The sequence below is a fragment of the Convolutriloba macropyga genome, chromosome 7 (genome assembly GCF_964194025.1).
Source record: "Convolutriloba macropyga chromosome 7, txConMacr16.3, whole genome shotgun sequence".
NCBI classification, from domain to species: Eukaryota; Metazoa; Xenacoelomorpha; order Acoela; family Convolutidae; genus Convolutriloba; species Convolutriloba macropyga.
The window spans coordinates 37,666,720-37,685,944 of NC_134474.1; the positions used below are offsets into that span (position 1 = coordinate 37,666,720).

Consider the following 19,225-nt stretch of genomic DNA (forward strand, 5'->3'; position numbering starts at 1 on the left):
GCCTTCGCGCCTGATTAATTATTAAAGCCTGCTGCCTCTGTTGAAGCTTGGAAAACGCATAGGCGAGTGGCTCATTTGACCAAAAATGATGAGCAATGCGAACTTAATAAAGTGGTGACAAAGTGGATGGTTTGCAGGGTTTGATGTCTGTATCGCTGCAAAAGTTTTTTCTCCAGTTTTTTTTTTGTTTTTCTAAGACTTTGGTCCCATTGATTTTAAAGGAAAACGGGTAAGATGTTGAGGGGTAGAAAAATTAATAATGAAAATCAGTCTACTTAAGCAGTTCCATCAAACAATGAGGACAATCAACGAGCAGGTATTCATGATGAATGTTTTGTTAAGATTTTGTTCAGATGGGTGTTCACACACTGATGGATATACTTTCCGCAGCGTTTTGGAATGTACGCAAACTGTTATGAATCAATTTTTCAGTTTTTATGATAATTTTTGTGCTCTTCCTTTAGGAACGAGAAGCACGACGTCATGACCATGCGACTCAACATCAAACGAAAGCCACTATTCTACAGTGTGAACTTAGTCATGCCCATCACTCTAGTCTTCGGCATATCAATTCTCACTTTCTTCATACCTTGTCACTGCCACGAAAAGATAGCACTGGGCACAACAGTCCTCCTGGCCTTAATTATGTTACAGTTAATAGTGTCTGAAATCATACCCGTGACCTCGAAGAATCTACCCTTACTCGCGTTCTATCTGCTTTTTGCGCAGATAATGATTTTTGTTTCTCTTTTGTTCTCCGTGTTTTCAACCGCTTTGTTCTACCGTGGTCCGAAGACAATTAAGATTCCCGCGGGGCTGAAACGCAAGATGTTTTTCGTGTGGCCCAAGTATCTCTGGCTGGATTTCTACCCCACTCACTTCACAATAGATATCAATAGTGCTCTGCACGGAATGGTCTCCATTATTACAGGTCAGTTCTCAACTATTCTTTGGAATTGTACTGGTCGTTAGAGCCTGGAGAAATAGTTTTAATGGCTATTTTAAGAGGTTCAATTTTATAATCTTTTGTTCAAAACGTGTTCCTATGCGTACCGATGGGGAGCCTATAGCAAATAAATTCCGTTGTTTCCCTGATATTTATCTCCTTCTGATGTTTGATTTGATGTTGAAAAAAATTAGTTAATTCAAACAGATAACGAGTAAACTATAAATGAGATTAAATACACCACGCTTCTAATGACGTATTTTGGAATGTTTTCAAATTCTAAATCTAAATTTATGTGGTCGCTCTTATGTTAGAAAATCAAATGCATGGAATCAAGCTTACAGTTAGTGAAAAATTTGTATCAGATCTGACTAATGGGTTGGACGCTTCTTTGAAAACGGAAATTGTGCCAATATTCATCGTAGTATATATAATGGTCCTGCAAATTTTTAACGAGTTGAATGCAATGCACACCTTCAAATAGTAATTCAGAACTTAAAAAGAAACTTGATGCTACTTCGACGCTGAATCTCGTAAGAACATGATATGGCTTGAAACCATAGCTTTAGAGTAACAATCGTGCGATCAATCTCAGCTGTAATAGTGCCCCCCCCAAGAATTTTATTCGACAAAAACTTAGCAATAATCACCAAAGCTAAGCATTGGTGGTCTCGAAAGAAAAAACAGCTGAGATATGGTGGTCTGAAATAAGCAGTTGATAATGAAAAGTACAGTCTCCTCTTCAAAAATTGAGACACAATTTGTATTTGGTTCTAGAGTTCAACAGTCATGTAGCGAACGACTTTGCCACAGTCGCTTACAACAAACTTATCAGCAGAGAATACAGCCACGTGCACGAAGATCACGAACTTCTGGATACTGCAACAGAAAGAGTGGAGGAGAGTTTTCTAGAACAGTCTGACAATGAAAACAACCACCACGAGTCTGAGTTTCCTCTGGTTACTGAGAGCATCGCAGACGAAGTGATGAATCATTACAGGCACTCTTTGAGTAACTTGGGAGATGACGATATGGCCATTGCAGTGAATGCTATTGGATGTGTAAATTATATTGCTACCAGGACGAAGCGAGACGTGTTAAAGCAGTCGGTTAGTTAAAGTTCATCTTCTCAAATACATATTGGCATACTCGTGAAAAAAAGACTTGGCCATATTCACATTTATATAAGATATGCTGAACAATCATGAATCAAATCATTTGCGGTGACAGATGTCTATAGCAGAATAGTTTTAATGACCATGAATCGCGAGGAAGTAGTAAAACATGTGTACCCCCCCCCCACACACACACACACACACACACACCTACCACCCCCTATACCTATCCCCCATGCCTACCCCTATACCTATCCCCCATACCTACTCCCTGTACCTATCCCCAAAACCTACTCCCTGTACCTATCCCCCATACCTACTCCCTACCTACTTACCCCCGTGAGCAGCTATCTGACCCCTGCCTACACCTACCTTAACACCCCCTCCCCAATCCATCATAACTGCCCCTCAAATACCTACCCCCTCCGCCACCCACCATACATATCACATCCCCTCCCTCACACACGTGCACACCACCCAACAACAAAGCCCCCCCCCACACCTACCTACCCCCACCACCAAACCTACCCACGTTCCTAACTAAAAATTAGCTGTTTTTAATAATTCTGAAATAGTCAGGGTTAATTAATTGCTTTCAAACGAAGTTTGTAGCAATTATATTAGTCATGTGTTTTTTAATGCGATTTTTTGCTTGACCGATTTTTCGTCTGACGCTTTTGACTTTTCATCCTCAAAAACGGGATAAACAGGTAGCGCCCAGCGGGCATTAAGTGCTCTCAGAGCCTTTTAGCTCTTTTTCAGCTAAAACTGTTTTGGAGACTTAAACTTGTGGTGTGAAGGGCGGTTCTTAGAGGTTGAAGACACCCTCATTCTTAACCTCCCCCCCCCCCCCCCCACTATTGCCACCACCCCCCCCCACCACGTTGTTGCCCCCCACCACACTGTTGCCCACCCCCTCCGTTCCATCAGCCCCCCCCCCCGGGTGCCCCCTTCCCCGGTGGCTCCTCACGTGTAACCGATCGCTAAAAACTCGCAATTTTATACTAATTTTCCATTTTTTTAAGGTTTTTTCTGAAAATTTTTGTCATTTTTTTAGTTTTTAGGTCCTAGTTGTCAAGGAACCTCCTCCAGAGTTTAATAATAGGTTACTGCATAGTTTCTAGTGGTAGTGGAATGTTTTCAATTTTATAACATCACGAAATTTAGCATTTTCTTGACAAAACGTGCAAATTCTTTCAATTTTTTGAAATTTATTTTTCCTTATTCACATCTTTCCTGACGCAGGGGCCAGAAAACATCCTTAACTGTTTGATACTAAGTTACTGAAAAATTTTATTTGACATGCATTAGTTCAATTTTTGAATAGGACACATTTTAGCAATTTTTTTGGAAAAAACTTGCATTTTAAGCTTTTTGAAAATTTTTGTTAGTTTTTAGGTTTCACCAGCCTCAAGGGCCGAGGAACCTCCTCTAGGCTTTGACAACAGGTTGCTGTATAGTTTCTATTTGTAATGGAATGCTTTTCAACATTTCAACACCACGAATTTTAGCTTTTTTTTTTACAAAAACTGATATTTTTCAATTTTGTATGTTTAATGTCTTTATTCAGGTTTTTCAGCCTAACAGAAAATCTGCGTTAGGGTTTGATAATAAGGTACTGAAAAAATTTTATTTGCCATGGATTAGTTCTCAATTTTTGAATATGACACATTTTAGCAATTTTTTTGATAAAACTTTTTTTTCAAGTTTGAAATTTTTCGTAATAAAGCTTTGATAAAGCTTTTTTTCAAGTTTGAAATTTTTCGTCATTTTTTAGGTTTCTCCAGCCTCAAGAGCAACATAACCTCCTCTAAGGTTTCATAATAGGTTGAAGAAAAAGTTTTACTGGCCCTGGGATGGTTTTCAACACTTTAACATTACGAATGTTAGCAGTTTTTTTATAACTTGCATTTTTTTTTCAGTTTTGACATTTATTGTCATTATTCGAGTTTGTTCACACCCAGGGACCAGAAAACCTCCTTGAGGTGTTGATAATAAAGTAATGAAGAATTTTTTTTCCTGGAATAGTTTTCAGCATTTTAACATTTTGAATTTAAGCAATTTTTTGATAAAACATGCAGTTTCAAGTTTTGAAAATTTTGTCATTTTTTAGGTTTCTCCAGCCTCAAGAGCCAAGCAACCTCCTCTAGGGTTCCGTTATAGGTCACTTCATAGCTTTTTGATGTAAGGGTTTGTTTTTCAATTTTTTAATATCAGCAATTTTTAGAAAATATTTGTAATTTTTTTTAAGTTTTTTAAATCTTTGGATTTTTATTTTTCTGGCACCAGGGTCCTAGGGATCTTCTCCAAGGCTTGATAGTAAGCTGTTGCATAATTTTTTTTGAACTAATGGAATGGGTATCAATATTTTAATGACTGCAGCTTAAGCAGTTTTTTGATAAATTCTTTTCTAATTTTTCGAAAATTTTTATCATGTTCCAAGTTTATGGTTCTTTGAGCCAGTGAAATTATTTAAAGCTTGAAATAGGAATAATGATTAGTCTCTTGAGACAATGAAGTGATTTTGAAGATTTTATTATCTTGAATTTTTACAACTTTTTGTTAAAATTTGCGATTGTTTTCAAAATTTTTGACTTTTTGTCCTTTTTCTGAGTTTAACGAGCATTACTGGCCAACGAAGCTTTTCAAGTCTTGCAGATAGGTTATTTGACATAACTCCAGAGACAGAAAGTAGTTTTGAACATTTTCACTGCAAAATCTGGCAGCTTTTAAAAAAATTTTCAATGGTTTGCAAATTTTTAAATTATCAGTTATTTGATTTATTAACTAACAAGGCTAGAAAACTAAAAGTTGCATAGTCGAATCAAGCTAGAGCTAGCCTCACTGAACCGTGGCTAGCCACTGACGAAGCCAACTGCTCGCTTGTTGTTTGAGAGTGATTTGCCCGACGTTAATCGGTTACTCTGATGAGTTTTTATTGCAAAACTCTTCGAATCGTTTCCGGTATTCTCTAGGCTATGTTTGTTGTTGAAGCAAGTTTGATCATGATTTGAACTTTGACTTCTTTCTTTTCGATTATTTACAGGTGTTTTTGAAAGCAGACTTCTGTTTTCGAACAGTAGCTTAGTTTGTAGTGTACAATAACTAAGAACTACTGGTAATTTTCAATGTGTAAAGGTCATTTTGAGAGATTTAATTATAATATCCCCACTTACTCCTACCACCCAACTACCTACCCCCGCCAACCCCTACCTAACCCACCATATCTATCCCCGCCCCTACATTTAATTAACTCCCCCACCTTCTACCTTAATTAATTATATAGCTAGCTCGGGCTCAGCATAAAAAAAGCAGATCGGTACTCTGAGTAATGTATGTCTTATAATACGTGACTTCTGCTTTTCGCCACAAATCGTTTCCTCGTAGTTTTGTTTCACATTTGCAATGTTGAATATTTTTCGGGGAACTTAATGCATTAGTATGATAAAGCTAGTTTCAGTATTGATGTATTGGTAAGAAACGGCACTTTTGAAAGCTCTTATTTGGATTGCAGTATCGATGATAGGATTTAAGACAATCTTGGAGAGCGCGTGTTATGAAAATCCCTTTCTGTATTTTTTCACCCGAGATTTAATTGAGTCTTTGATGCTATCTAGGAGGGTTGTCTAAGGCGCCGTAATGCGCTTCGATTACAACTAATCCGTGACTGTCGGCCTGTTTATAGGAGCTGTTTTGTTGTGAATGACATGACCTCAAGCTAAATTAATCCCCACATGAGTCGAAGCCAAGGATACCTCTTTTGTACATACTAATGGATTCAAGTTTACTCGCTCGATTTTAAAAGGAACTGAACTGCTTTGTTTTACAGTCCTATTAGTTCTATTAGCAAGAAAATGGAGGCAGGATCTATTTAGTTGGGAGTTAAATGAATCGAAGCCCCCTCTTCTTTTTTGGGAGTAATTTGAGTTGGGATAGGAATATTTCAATATTTGGAGGGACTGAACTGAAATCAAACCTTGTATGGCTAATGAGATTATCTCATTTATATCAGGATATTGAGTTTCTAGGTATATTGACAGGAAATAGAGGAGCTTCATTCTTTGTTAGTATGTAGAGGAAGCAAGAATTCATCCATTAGATTAGTGCTGGTGTCAAATTTTGATGCCTCTGTTAGCTTACCTTACTCTGGTAGTATAATGAAGATTTGGATTAAAATGATACAATACCTACGATAACACTCCCTCAAATAACTAGAGGCTAGTATATCTGCGTTGAATTCGCAGTGTAATCATTGTTGTGTGAAACTTTGATTGAATGCTCTTTTTTGACATATCTGTCACAAGCTTGTAAAATCAGCAGCATTTTGTATTGGCCGTTAGGTTAATTGAGGATAGGTTGAATGTGTTCCTAAGATTGAGGAGATGCATATGTTTCAAAGAAATGTCCTTTTCATATCTTTAATGCACTCGAAAGCCGAACGTGAAAGGTTCACAATTATGAGTTGTTTCATTTAATCCTTACGATGTATAGTAGGGATGACTAGTAGGTTTTATTTATCGAGCTGTCACACAAAGAATTGGCATACCTTAAACTAAGGCTATAAACTGATAGCTTTAAAAACAGAATCGGTCATGGTATAGTCCAAGTTCTGACGATAGTTCACGATGGTTGTTAAAAATAACAATAAGCGGTTACTATTTTTTGAGTAAAAATAGAAAAATCATTAGTCGACTTTGTATAGATACTTTGGCCACAGACATCTAGGTTTAGATATACACGAAAAACATTGGGAAACTTGCCTGTCTCAAGGAATAATTGAGATTTGGGGTTCTTTCAGGTTTTACTATCAATATCAAGTTATTTTGTGCCGTGTTATGATTAAATAATCCAAAAAATAGGAGTGAATAAATTTTTGGTCGCACGTACTCTCAAAATGACTTTCTCACTCTAAAAGTCTATAGTTGCTTTCAATTGAGCCATTTTTAATTGCTCTCAAACGAAGTTTGTAGCAATTATATTAGTCCTGTCGATCTTTTTTTATTCGCCTGACCCGATTTTTCGTCTGACGCTTTTGACTTTTCGTCCTCAAAAACGGGATAAACAGGTAGCGCCCTGCGGGCCTTAAGTGCTCTCAGAGCCTTTCAATTCTGTTTCAGCTCAAACTGTTTTGGAGACATACTTATAATTGTGGTGTGAAGGGCGGTTCGTGGAGGTTGAAGACACCACCATTGTTGACCCCCCACTATTGTCCCCCACCCCCCCCACAGCGCTGTTGCCCCACCCCAATTTCGCCCCCCATCAGCCCGCGCCCCCCCCCCCCCCCCGTGGCTAGCTACTGACGAACAACCGCTTGCTAGAAACGAAAAATTATACTATTTTGCAATTTTTTTTCAAGCTTTTTGAAAATTTTTGACATTTCATGATTTTTATCAGCCCTATGTGTCAAGGAACCTCCTCTAGGTTTTAATGATAGGTTACTGCATAGTTTCTATTGGTAATGGAATGGTTTCACCTTTTTAACATCACCAATTTTAGCATTTTTTGACGCAACGTGCAATTTTTTTTCCAATTTTGACATTTATTGTTGCTTATTCAGGTGTTTCCAAACCCCAGGGCCAGAAAAGCTTCTAAGGGGTCTGATAAAAAATTACTGACAAATTTTTATCGGCCCTGGGATAGTTCTTCAACTTCTTAATGTCAAAAATTTTAGCAATTTTTGATAAACCTTTTTTCAAGTTTTTTGAAAATGTTAAAAATTTTGTCATTTTTTTTCAGCTTCAAGAGCCAAGGAACCTTCTCTAAGGTTTATAAATAGGTTACTGTATAATTTCTAGATTAAATGAAATCCCTGGCAAGATTTCAACATCACGAATTTTAGCGTTTTTTTTTACAAAACTTGCAATTTTTTCAATTTTTCGACATAGTCATTATTCAGGTTCTTTGAGCGTCAAGGGTCAGAAAACCTCCGTTAAATTTTGATAATAAGTTACTGGAGAAGTTTTGTTGGTCATGCATTAATTTTCAACTTTTTAATGTCACAACTTTTTGCAATTTTTTTAAATCAATTTTGCAATTTTTAAAATTTTTTTGAAATTTTTTGTCATCTTTTAGATTTCACTAGCCTCAAGAGCCGCGGAACTTCCTCTAGGTTTTGATAATATGCTACTGTTTAGTTTATTGATGTAATGGAATGTTTTTCAAGATTTTAATATCCCAAATTTAAGCATTATTTTAAAAATTTTTGCAATTTTTTACTGTTTTTGAATTTTTTCTGTCAGCAGAGGCTACAAGGTTTGCTAATAAGCTGAGACCTCCTCCAAGTTTTGATAATAAGCTGCTGCATAATTTCTAGAGTTGGTGATCAACTCAATAAGCTGCTGCATAGTTTCTGGGATGGTGATCAACTTTTTTTATGACTCCAATTTTTGTAATTATTGGACAAAACTTTTCAAAAGTTTTTAAAATGTTTGAAATTTTTTGTGTTCCAAGTGTATGGATCTTATGAGCCTGTGAAACTATTTCAGGTTTGAAACAGAGGTACCGAAAAGTCTCTTGAGACAATGAAATGGTTCTTAACATATTAATATCTTGAATTTTTGCAAGTTTTTAAAATGTAAAATTTTGAAGTTTTTTTCCCTTTTCTGAGTTTAACGACCATTTGTGGCCAACGAAACGTTTCAAGTCTCAGATGGGTTACTTGACAGAACTTTCGAGACAAAAAATGGTTTTTATTTTACTGCGAAGTTGAAAACCTTTTTTTAATTTTGCCTTTTTCAGTTTTTTTTCTATATGATTTATTTATTGACAAGGATAGAAAACTAGAAGTTTCGAAGTCGAATACCATCATGGAAAATTTTCCTGTCTCTCCTTTTCTCTCTGTCGGTTAGGGTTCCTTTCCTTCTCTCCTTCCCGTTTTGTCTCTCTCTCTCTCGTCTCTCTTTGTTGATGCCGCACTTCGGCTGCTGTTATGTGGCGTAATGTCATCATCTCTGATCCTCGTTAACGGTGAGCTATATTAGCATTGTTTTATTAAAATCATAAATGACCTAACAGGCACTTTTTAGGAAATCATTGCTAATTGCTCTCAATAGCAAATTGTAGGAAATATTTTAATCAGGTTTGTTTCTTTTATGCAATTTTTCGCTTGGCCGTTTTTTCGTCTGACCCATTTGACTTTCGTCTTCAGAAATTGGATAAAGGGGTAGAGCCCAGAGGTCACTGAACCATGGCTAGATGCTGACGAAGGCAACCAATCGCCGGTCGTTTGAGAGCAATTCGCCCGACGTTAGTCGGTTATGTTTTATATCTCTGGGGTATTTAGGTTAGTTAAGATATTATATTGTCCGAATCTTCGAGTCTCTTCAGGTTTTCTAGCGGCTGTTTTTCTGCTGAAGAAACCTTGGCCATGACTCGAATGCTGTTATAGAACCTTGACTTCTGTTTTTGAACATTGGACTTCAACAGTAGCCTAGGTATTACATGATTATAAGGTACTGCTGGTAATAATCAATGTCGAAAGGTTTTGAATTTTGAAAAGTTTTTCTCCCTTTACAGTCCCTCTTCCCTATTCAAAATTCGGAACACCTCCTTCCGCCTCACACCCTGCCCCCGCCCCGCTCAACTCACCACACCCTCACACAACTACTGCCTACTTCCCTCACCTAATCCCCCGACCGCCTACTAACCGTCTCTCCCAGCTACATACCCCCTAAACCTGGCTACCCCCCAGCTGTCTGCCACCAAACCTCCATTGGGTTCCACCTAACTACCCTGGCCCAACCCCAAACCCCCCGAACTAAAAATTACCCTTTTCAAAAAACTTAATAGTTTTATTAGGCAGTTAAATTTTCTGTTGTTTAATAGCCGCCGTCAGCCTCTGAACGGTTATTATTTAGCTTTTTTATTTCGTTTTTCCTTTTGATCACGTTTTTTGTTTTAAGTCACAATTTGCACACTTGACTCGTGACTTACCTGACTCGCTGTTTCAAATGAATGGATTTTAAGTTTATTCACACATTTAATTACGTAATGTAGTGAATAAGTGCATACGGTCAATGTCAAAAGAGCAAAATCAAGAGAAATGGGATAAAGCGCGGCCATTGTCGTAGTGCATTTGATTATCAAAGTTAATTAGAGTGATTGCTAGGTGACATTAGTATTAAGCTTAATAGCTTTCAGTTTAGAAGTTGACTTAAGTATAGTTTTCGAATCTATCTGAAACTTGACATTAAAAAAAATATAAATCAAAATTCGGTCAATTTCTACTTTTATGTTTCAATCCCGATGTGCGTCAACGGTGGCTTTTTTCCGGATATTTGTTGACTATGTTTCTTTTTTGATGTTTCTGATTGTGAGGTGAGTTTATATTGAACGACTCGTCTAGTCGTTTCCAGTATTCTACCGGCTATGTTTCTGTTAGCTTAGCAAATTTCATGTCTTTGGGAAACAAACTTTTTTGAACATTGACTTCTGTTTTCGAGCGGGACAAACAGGTAAAGCACCGCTGCGTTAATGTCTTGCGAGTTTCTCTAAGAGGCTCTTTGGTCTCTAAGTATGCAATTAACCGAAACACTTGAATAAACTCGAAAGTTCATTGTATGAATAGTAATTCTTATTAATTGACCTCAACTAAGATTATCAATTGTATTTTTCTTGCTGGTGTTCTTGAATGCAATTTTTCGTACTACCAGTCTTTTTCTGGTCGGCTCCCTTTTCTGCTCATTTGACATTTTGTACTCAAAAACGCTATAAAAAGGTGAAGCCTTCTATACCGAGAGGTGAAACGCTCTAAGTACTCTGAGACCCTTACCGTGCACTGGTATCGAAATATGTGATTCACCGGAACTATTTACGAGACAAAATTTATGATGAAGGGCCGTTGTTAGAGTTTAAGATCCCTCCCTTAGTGCTCACGCCAACCCCCGCATGCGCACCCCACCGCCTTCACTAAAGCTATCCTCCCTAAACCGCAGGTAGCTTCTGACAAAGGCAACCGCTCTCCTGTTGTTTTACCTCCAACTTCTCTTCTCACCCCCTTTGGCCCTTCAATCAATTAGCCACCAAGCAAGCCCTTGAAATCAAATCGTCTGACGTTAGTCGGTTATGTAAAGATATTTTGGCTACAGACAGTCAGGGTTGGATATCTGAACAGAAAACGTTTGCAAGATTTGGGTGCTGTGTTTTGATTAATTAATTCGCAGAAATAAGGAGTGATTGATTTTTCATCGCACATGACTTACTATCAAAATGATACGAGTGAATAAGTTTTTGGTCTCGCATGTTGTGCCTCGCTCTCAAAATGACTTTCTCACGCTGATGTTTCGTAGCTGCAGCCGAGGCGTTTAGGTGAAATGATAATATTTCACTCTAAATTAATGTTCATTGAGGGGAGCTGTTGGTTATAACGCTTCATTCTAAATAAGTTAAGACGTTACAACAAGGCTAAGACGCACGAAAACTTTTCGTTAGTTTATTTTGTATTGATTTTAATAGCTGGGATAGCGAGTTGTTATTGACTTTCTCGTGGATTAATATTCAAAGAATTTGAATTGTATTGGTGCGCTGTATTTTGTCAATTACCTTACAATTTTTTTCTATTGAAGACCTTTCCATTTTTTGTTAACGAAAAGTCAAATTAGAGTGGAGATTTTAGTCATATTGCAGTAACTAGAGGAGCGACAATCGAGTAATTTTGTGTAGAATTTTTGCTACCTGCCTCAAAATTGGAGTAAGAGAACAGTGTTTAAACAAATATCCATTTTTTTAGGGAGAATTTGTTCACATCAGTCAATTCGACATCTGGTTTTACTGCCTAATGATCTTTATTATCTGTAAGATGTTCTAACGGCGCATACTGTTAATTTTTGATTTTACGAAAGGGTAGCTGATAGTTTTTAATTCCTCTCAAACGAAGTTTGTAGCAATTATATTAGTCCTGTCGGTCTTCTCTTATGCGATTTTTCGCTTGACCGATATTTCGACTGACGCTTTTGACTTTTTGTCATCAAAAACGGGATAAACAGGTAGAGCCCAGCGGGCATTAAGTGATCTTAGCGCTTTTCAGCTCTGTTTCAGCTCAAACCGTTTTGGAGACTTATACTTCTTAGATTTTGAAGACACCCCCACTGTTGACCCCCTCACTATTCCCCCAGTGCACCCACCGCGCTATTGCCCCACCCCAATTTGGCCCCCTCCTTCTCCATCAGCTCCCCGGTGCACCACCTTACCCCCACGGCTGCGTTGGAACAACCGATCGCTAGAAACACGCAATTTTATACTAATTTTCAATTTTTTCAATTTTTTTTAAAATGTTTGTCATTTTTTGAGTTCTTTCAGCCCTAGGTGTCAAGGAACTTCCTCTAGCGTTTTATAATAGATTATTTGCGTAGTTTGTAGTCTTAGTGGGATGGTTTCAACATTTTAACATTACGAATTTTGACACTTTTTGACAGAACATGCAAACTTTTTCAATTTTTTGAGATTTATTTTTCATTATTCAGGTCTTTCCAGACGCAGGGTTCGAAAAACGCCCTTAAGTGTTTGATATTAAGTTACTGAAGAAATTTTATCTGCCTTGGAATAGCTTTCAAATTTTTAATATGACAAATTTTAGCGACTTTCTTGATAAAACGTGCATTTTTTCAGGGACTTTGAATTATTTTTTGTCGGTTTTCAGGTTTCTGCAGCCTCAAGAGCCGAGGAACCTCCTCTAGGGATTGAAAATAGGTTATTGTATAGTTTCTAAATGTGATCAAATGTTTTTAAAAATTTCAACACCACGAAATTTAGCATTTTTTTTTTCAAAATTTGCAAGTTTATAAATTTTTTTTGACATTTATTGTCATTGTTCAGGTTTTTTTCTGTCTCAGGGGGCAGAAAACCTCCTTAAGGGTATGGGTGTAGTGGAATGTTTTTCAAGATTTTAATATCATCAATTCTTAAAAAATATTTGCAATTTGTACAAGTTTCTTAAATCTTTTTGAATTTTGTATCATTTTTTCCGGCACCGGGGTCCTAGGGCCTCCTCCAAGGTTTAATGATAAGCTTGCGCATAGTTTCTAGAGTTAATTGAACGGTTACCAATATTTTAAGGACTCCAGCCTTAGCAATTTTTTGATAAAATTTAATTTTTTTTCAAATTTTTGGAAATTTATGTTCCAAGTTTATGGATCTTTGAGCCAGTGAAACTATCTAAAGCTTGAAATAGGGATACTGGATAGTCACTTGATACAATCAATTGGTCCTGAAGATGTTAATATCACGAGTTTTAAAACTATTTTGTTGAAATTTGCTATTGTTTTAAAAAATTTTGAATGTTTTTGTCCAGAACGAATTTATCACTACTTGTTTCAATTATTCCTAATCTTTTGTTTTGACCATTTTAAGTTGTTCATGCTGTTTTACCTTATATTTTGTAAATGGTTGAGGCTATTTAAAGATGGGATTGCTGATCCAAGGTTTTTAACAATCTTGACACCACTTGTTTTTGAGTTTTGCACGTCTTTGAATTCCTTCACTTAGTGGCCTTAATGACTGGTCTCCTTGTCTCTTTCTTTAAATGAGTTTATTCAATTTTTTGATTTCATAACAACTTTAACGGCTTGGACGTTATTTTGTTTAGAAAGCATGAGTTTCTTTCTAGCTTTGCTTGTTTCTACACATTTGTCTCAAGTAATCTCACTTAGTACCTAGTGTATTTTATTTTGAGAACAGTTGCTTTCAAAAAATAAGTTGAGTTTTGATGGTGTTTTTTAATCTATTTTTTATTGTCTCTTGGTCTTTAGACAGGTATCATTGGGTTTCTATTGGGTTGTACCTGTTTAATTTTTACATCTGTTAGCTAAAAGCTGTTTTGAATTTGACACCATTTGTTTTGATTTAAGTAAATTTTGTTCTTGATGCGTTTGTTCCTTTTGCAACGCGATAACTTTGATGTTTAGTAAACTTTCGATACGCCTTATAATAAATGGTAGTTGTGAACTATATAGAACAAGGCGGCTCGTTAATGTGCGTTCGCTCATGATGTTCCGACCCGAGCTCATCTACATTTTTGACTTAATTGTCAACCAAATGAAGAGATAACAAAAATAGATGTTTGAGTTTAAAACAATTGTTACACAACCTATCTACTAATTGAATTACATAATGCCATGCCTTCTTACAGCGCCAATGACATCTGGCATTAAACAGACTACGAGACAAAAAAAAACAACAAAATTAGCAAAAACAAAAATTTCACGGCAAAAACCTAAATCGAAAAAATTAAAAATTAGGTTCTCCTAACTTTGGATGCAAAATTTTCGTAATGAGACTATGTAGCAAGTCAACAAAGACAACGATCAATGAGGCGAATTTCAAAAATTAATCAACATTTTTTAAATCAAGATATTCCAAAAGTCTTAAAAATCATTAGCTTTTAACTGAATAATCTTTGATAAATTACTAAAAAGTTACTACAAAACCAAAAGAAACTGTCTTTGGGTAGACTAAGCCATAGAAACGAACTAAAGAAAAACTTTAAAAATTACATACGATTTGCAAAACAAAATATTGCTACCATTAAAATCATTAGCTATTATCTGAATATGTATTTTTAATTGAATTCTTATTTCTACTAATTCAATTGAAGGAATTATACTGTGAGAATAAATAAGTTGACTTGGGTCACATTTGAAAACCATTGGGATCTGTTACTGCGCGATTGTTCTGTAAAAAGAGACAAAGAAACGCAAAAAATGACCACTCAAAAAACGTTTATAAAAACGCATATTGTCCATTAAACAAAGCTTCGGTGACAAATAATATCAGTAGATATGTTATTTTTTGAAACACAAGAAATTGGATGAGACCTCTCATTGATGAAAATAAGTTACATTTTGACGAAAAGAACAACAAAAACTGAAAAGTTTGAAAAATATTTGAAAATGTATATCATAAACTTTAACACTAAAGGCTAAGAACTGACTACTTCGGGTAACATCATTAATTCAATCCTCAATTACAAGCTTAAGAGACTTGTCAGCAATTTACCGCTTTTCAGCAATTTAAATAAAGAACAAAACAGGCAAAAAACAGCAATTGCAAGAAAAAAATTGAGCGAGAAAAGTGTCGAAGTCATTAAAAAATGAACTTTTCACTTAAAATTTGCTATCTTCAATTAATTTTTTACAGGAATAGAATTCTTCTTTTTTATCAATATAATTTCAAAAAATTAAATATGAACAAATACATTAGAGCGACGAAATTTTTGAGAAAACTCGTAGTATCAACGCCATTAAATTCATAAGCTCTCAACGGAATCCAATTATGCCTCCATGGGTCAACAAGTTTGTTTTTTATTCATATTTCATCAATAAGACCTCACAACAAGTTATTGACGCTGAAAACAACAACAAAGACAGGCAAAAACTAAAAATTAAGTAGAAAAATGCCAGAAGAAAGTGTCGAAGAAAGCTTTTAATCGAAAGCTCTTCACTGAAAACTTTATCTAAGATCCGTTGAACGTCTTCCCTAAACCAATGGTAACTATCAGCAATATGATAATATGATACGATATTGAAAGGATCCAAAAATAGGAAAAAATACCCGAAATTTAAAAAAATATGAAAACTAGTGGCATTGAAGTTTTGAAACTAATAGGTAGAAAATAAAGCCGCTAATCATATTATTTTTGGCTTGACTAGAAATGAAAAAGGAACTTGTAAGTACTAAGGCTGACTAACAGTTCACGAAAAAAAGTTTAGGATTGGTTAATGTTCAAAAAATTTCGAAAAACTTTTTTAAAAGTCTTAACAGCCTTTAAACTCAAAAGCTTTCAACGAAGGTCAATAGAAACGCTCATAAATAAAACGATGGAGGAAAAAAATGGTTTTCGTGCATAGATAATCAATAAGACATCACAATAAGTCTTAAGACTATGAAAACAACAACAAGAACAGGCGAAAACCAAAATTCAGTAGAAAAATGCGAGAAAATTTCGAAGCCATTTAAACCCTTAGCTTTTCTCTGAAACCTTTATCTGTGATCCACTGAATGTCTTCTTTAATCCAATGTTATTAGAATAATATTTGGATAATGTATATAATATTTGGATAGATAAGAGTTCAAAAGTAACCAAAAATACGAAAATATCAAAAGTTAAAAAAAAATTTTGAATTCTTTTGTGACTGAATTCATTAAACCAGAAGATAAAACCGTAAAAGAGATTATTTTTAGTTGCAGTAAAAAGCAAATGGGTTCTGTCAAAACTGAGATTGACTAACAGTTCACGAAAACTTTAAGATTGGTGAATGTTCAAGAAAATTTTCGAAAAATTTTCTTTAAATTCTTAACAGCCATTAAATTCAATAGATTTCCACGGAAGTCAAAAATTACCCTCAAATATGCCCCAATGGGAGTTTAGGGATGTTTGTCATGCATAGGTGATCACTATGACATCACAATAAGTCTTATGACTTTGAAAACAACAACAACAAAAACAGGCAAAAACCAAAAATTCAGTAAAAAAGTGCGAGAAGAAAAGTTCGAAGCCATTTAAACCGTAAAATTTTCTCTGAAAACTTTATTTGTGATCCACTGAAGATTTTCTTTTAGCCTAAAGGAGCGGTCAATTTTAGAATAATGTGATAAGATTTCAAAAGTAACGAATAATACGGAAATATCCAAAAAAATTTTAATATTTTTTGAAATGTTGTGTCATTGAAGTCATATAAATAAAAATTAGAAGATAAAACTGTCAGCCAGATCAAATTTGGTTAATGTGGGACGGAAGAGGGTGCTGTCATTGCAGAGACTGACTTACAGTTCAGGATAATAAGTTTACGATTGGTTAATGTTCAAAAAAATTTTAAGTTATTTTTAAAGTCTTAACAGCTATTAGCTGTGCTCTCAAAGCACTAGATATGTTCACTTAAATCTCATTACGGAACATATTGCACTGTTAGTTAATTAGCCGATGCCATCATTATTCGGCAAGAAATTTAATTTTGAAATACCATTTTTATAGAAAATATCCTAATTTGAAGAAAAATCAAACTGAAAGTGATCAAATATCCCGTGTTCACACAAAACTTCAATCCTCGATAACTCCTCGAAAAGAACGAAAATCTAACAAATCTTTTCAATTTTGAATTCTAAGCTGGACCAGCTTTTCAATGATATCACTCACATTTTTCTGCGATGAATATATCGATCGGCCAAAATTGACGGAAGAAAAAAAAACCCATTTGAGTATATAGTTCCTCCCCCCACAAGTGGGGTCGGAACAATTAATCTTTTAGTTTTGTGATTATGCCTATGATCGTACTTTTTGAAAACGGCGAGTGAAATCAAGTTTTGTCACATTGTTTTTTAATTCCCTTATATATGTTTTGATTAGGTGATGTTTGCTGTCTAAGGTCGCATAAGGTAAACGTGTATTTAGTATGCTGTTATTGGTTTTTTTGACTTTGATTCGGCAGTTTTAATGTTTAATTTTTTCATTGACGTTTGTTGTGGTATAGGCTGTTTTGGCTATCAAAAATTTGACTTTCGAACTCTGTTTTCTCATTTAGTCAATTCTGAGGTTTTGAATCCTGATTATTTTGTTCAGGACTGGGGTTGCTGTTTTTTACATTCCAAGTACTTGTTTTGCATTGGAGCACTGTTTTTGAACTGTTAACAATTTTTCAGCTGTGATTATTTTCACGCTGGAACGGTAAAGGGACGGAAAAAGCGAGTTGGCTTGTTGCGTGAATTTTTTCAAGTTACTTTTTTAATCGAATGAGAATTTGCTATTTTAACAAATTCTTGAAAGTTAATTTTTAATTGCTCTCAAACGATGTTTGTAGCAATTATATTAGTCCTGTCGATCTTTTTTATGAAATTTTTTCGCTTGGCCGATTTTTTGTCTGACCCATTTGACTTTTCATCCTTAAAAACGGCATAAACATGTACCGCCTAGCGGGAATTAAGTTTCATTAGAGGCCCTTAGCCGCTTTTAGTAGTCCTTCAAGTGCTTAGTGTGACGAATCTACTAGTTTAAGTAAATCCGTAGTTTAATTTTAAAAGGTCATTTTTGAGTTTTTGAGCCCAAAATGTTGCATTTTTCGTGCCTGAAGTCAATTTTCCAATTTTTATGTTGGACCAGTCTGAAGTTGAGGCTGGTTAAAAATGATAAAGGTCTTTTGCAAAGGACATAAATTCTTTTTGTGACCATTTGAAGAGCTCTATGTTTTGGTACTCAAAACAAAGACACGCAAATTTATACTAATTTTCACAATTTCAAGTTTTTTGAAAGTTTTTCATTTTTTGAGTTTTTCAGCCCTAGGTGTCGAGTAACTGGTGGTAATATTTTCTAGTGGTAATGGAATGGTTTTCAACATTTTTACATCACGATTTTTATCATTTTTTTTGCAAAACTTCCATTTTTTTGACATTTTTGTCATTATTCAATTTTTCAGTCCCAGGGGCTAAAAATTCTCCTTAAGGTTTTGATGAAAAGTTACGGAAAATTTTTTATGGGCCATTCAATTTTTTTTAATATCACAATTTTATGCATTTTTTTTTATAAAACTTGCAATTTTCGTCATTTTTTAGGTTTATCCAGCCTCAAGAGCAAAGGAACCTCCTCTAGGGTTTGATAATACGTTACTGCTTAGTTTCTAGATGTAATGGAATGTTATTCAAGATTTTAGTGTCACGAAATTAAGCAATTTTGCCAAAAAATTTGAAATTTTAAGTTTTTTGAATATTTTTGAAATTCCGGCACCAGGGGCCCAGGGACCTTCTCCAATGTTAGATAATAAGCTGCTGCATAGTTTCTAGGGTTAATGGAATGGTTATCAATATTTTACATACTGACGTTTAACCAATTTTTGAAAAAATTTAATTTGTGTTTCAAATTTTTGGAAAATTATTATGTTCCAAGTTTATGGATCTTTATGAGCTAGTGAAACTATTTAAGGCTTGAAATAGTGATTATGGACAGTCTATTGAGGCAAATGGTTCTGAAGATTTTGATATCCCGAATTTTTAGCAAGATTTTGAATGTTGCTATTGTTTTTAGCGGGACAGAAGGAGACGTTCTGCTCACTAGTTTCCAAGTATGCGATTCGTGGAAACGGTTTTGGGAGACTTATACTTATAGTGTGAAGGGCCCCAATCCCCACACTGCACATAGTTCAGGCCGTAGGGGCCCCGTGCAGCCAAAGATCCCCCTCCCACC

General features: G+C 35.4%; 1 protein-coding gene across 1 annotated transcript in view; it reads left to right on the forward strand.

Annotated features, from left to right (window-relative positions):
- The window catches only part of LOC142342840 (acetylcholine receptor subunit beta-type unc-29-like), a 72,817-nt gene that overhangs the window by 50,074 nt on the left and 3,518 nt on the right, over positions 1-19,225 (forward strand). The window contains exons 5-6 of the mRNA XM_075394446.1: positions 465-931; positions 1,724-2,055. Of these exons, the coding sequence (XP_075250561.1) occupies positions 465-931; positions 1,724-2,055 (799 nt within the window). The remainder of the gene's footprint in view (positions 1-464; positions 932-1,723; positions 2,056-19,225) is intronic.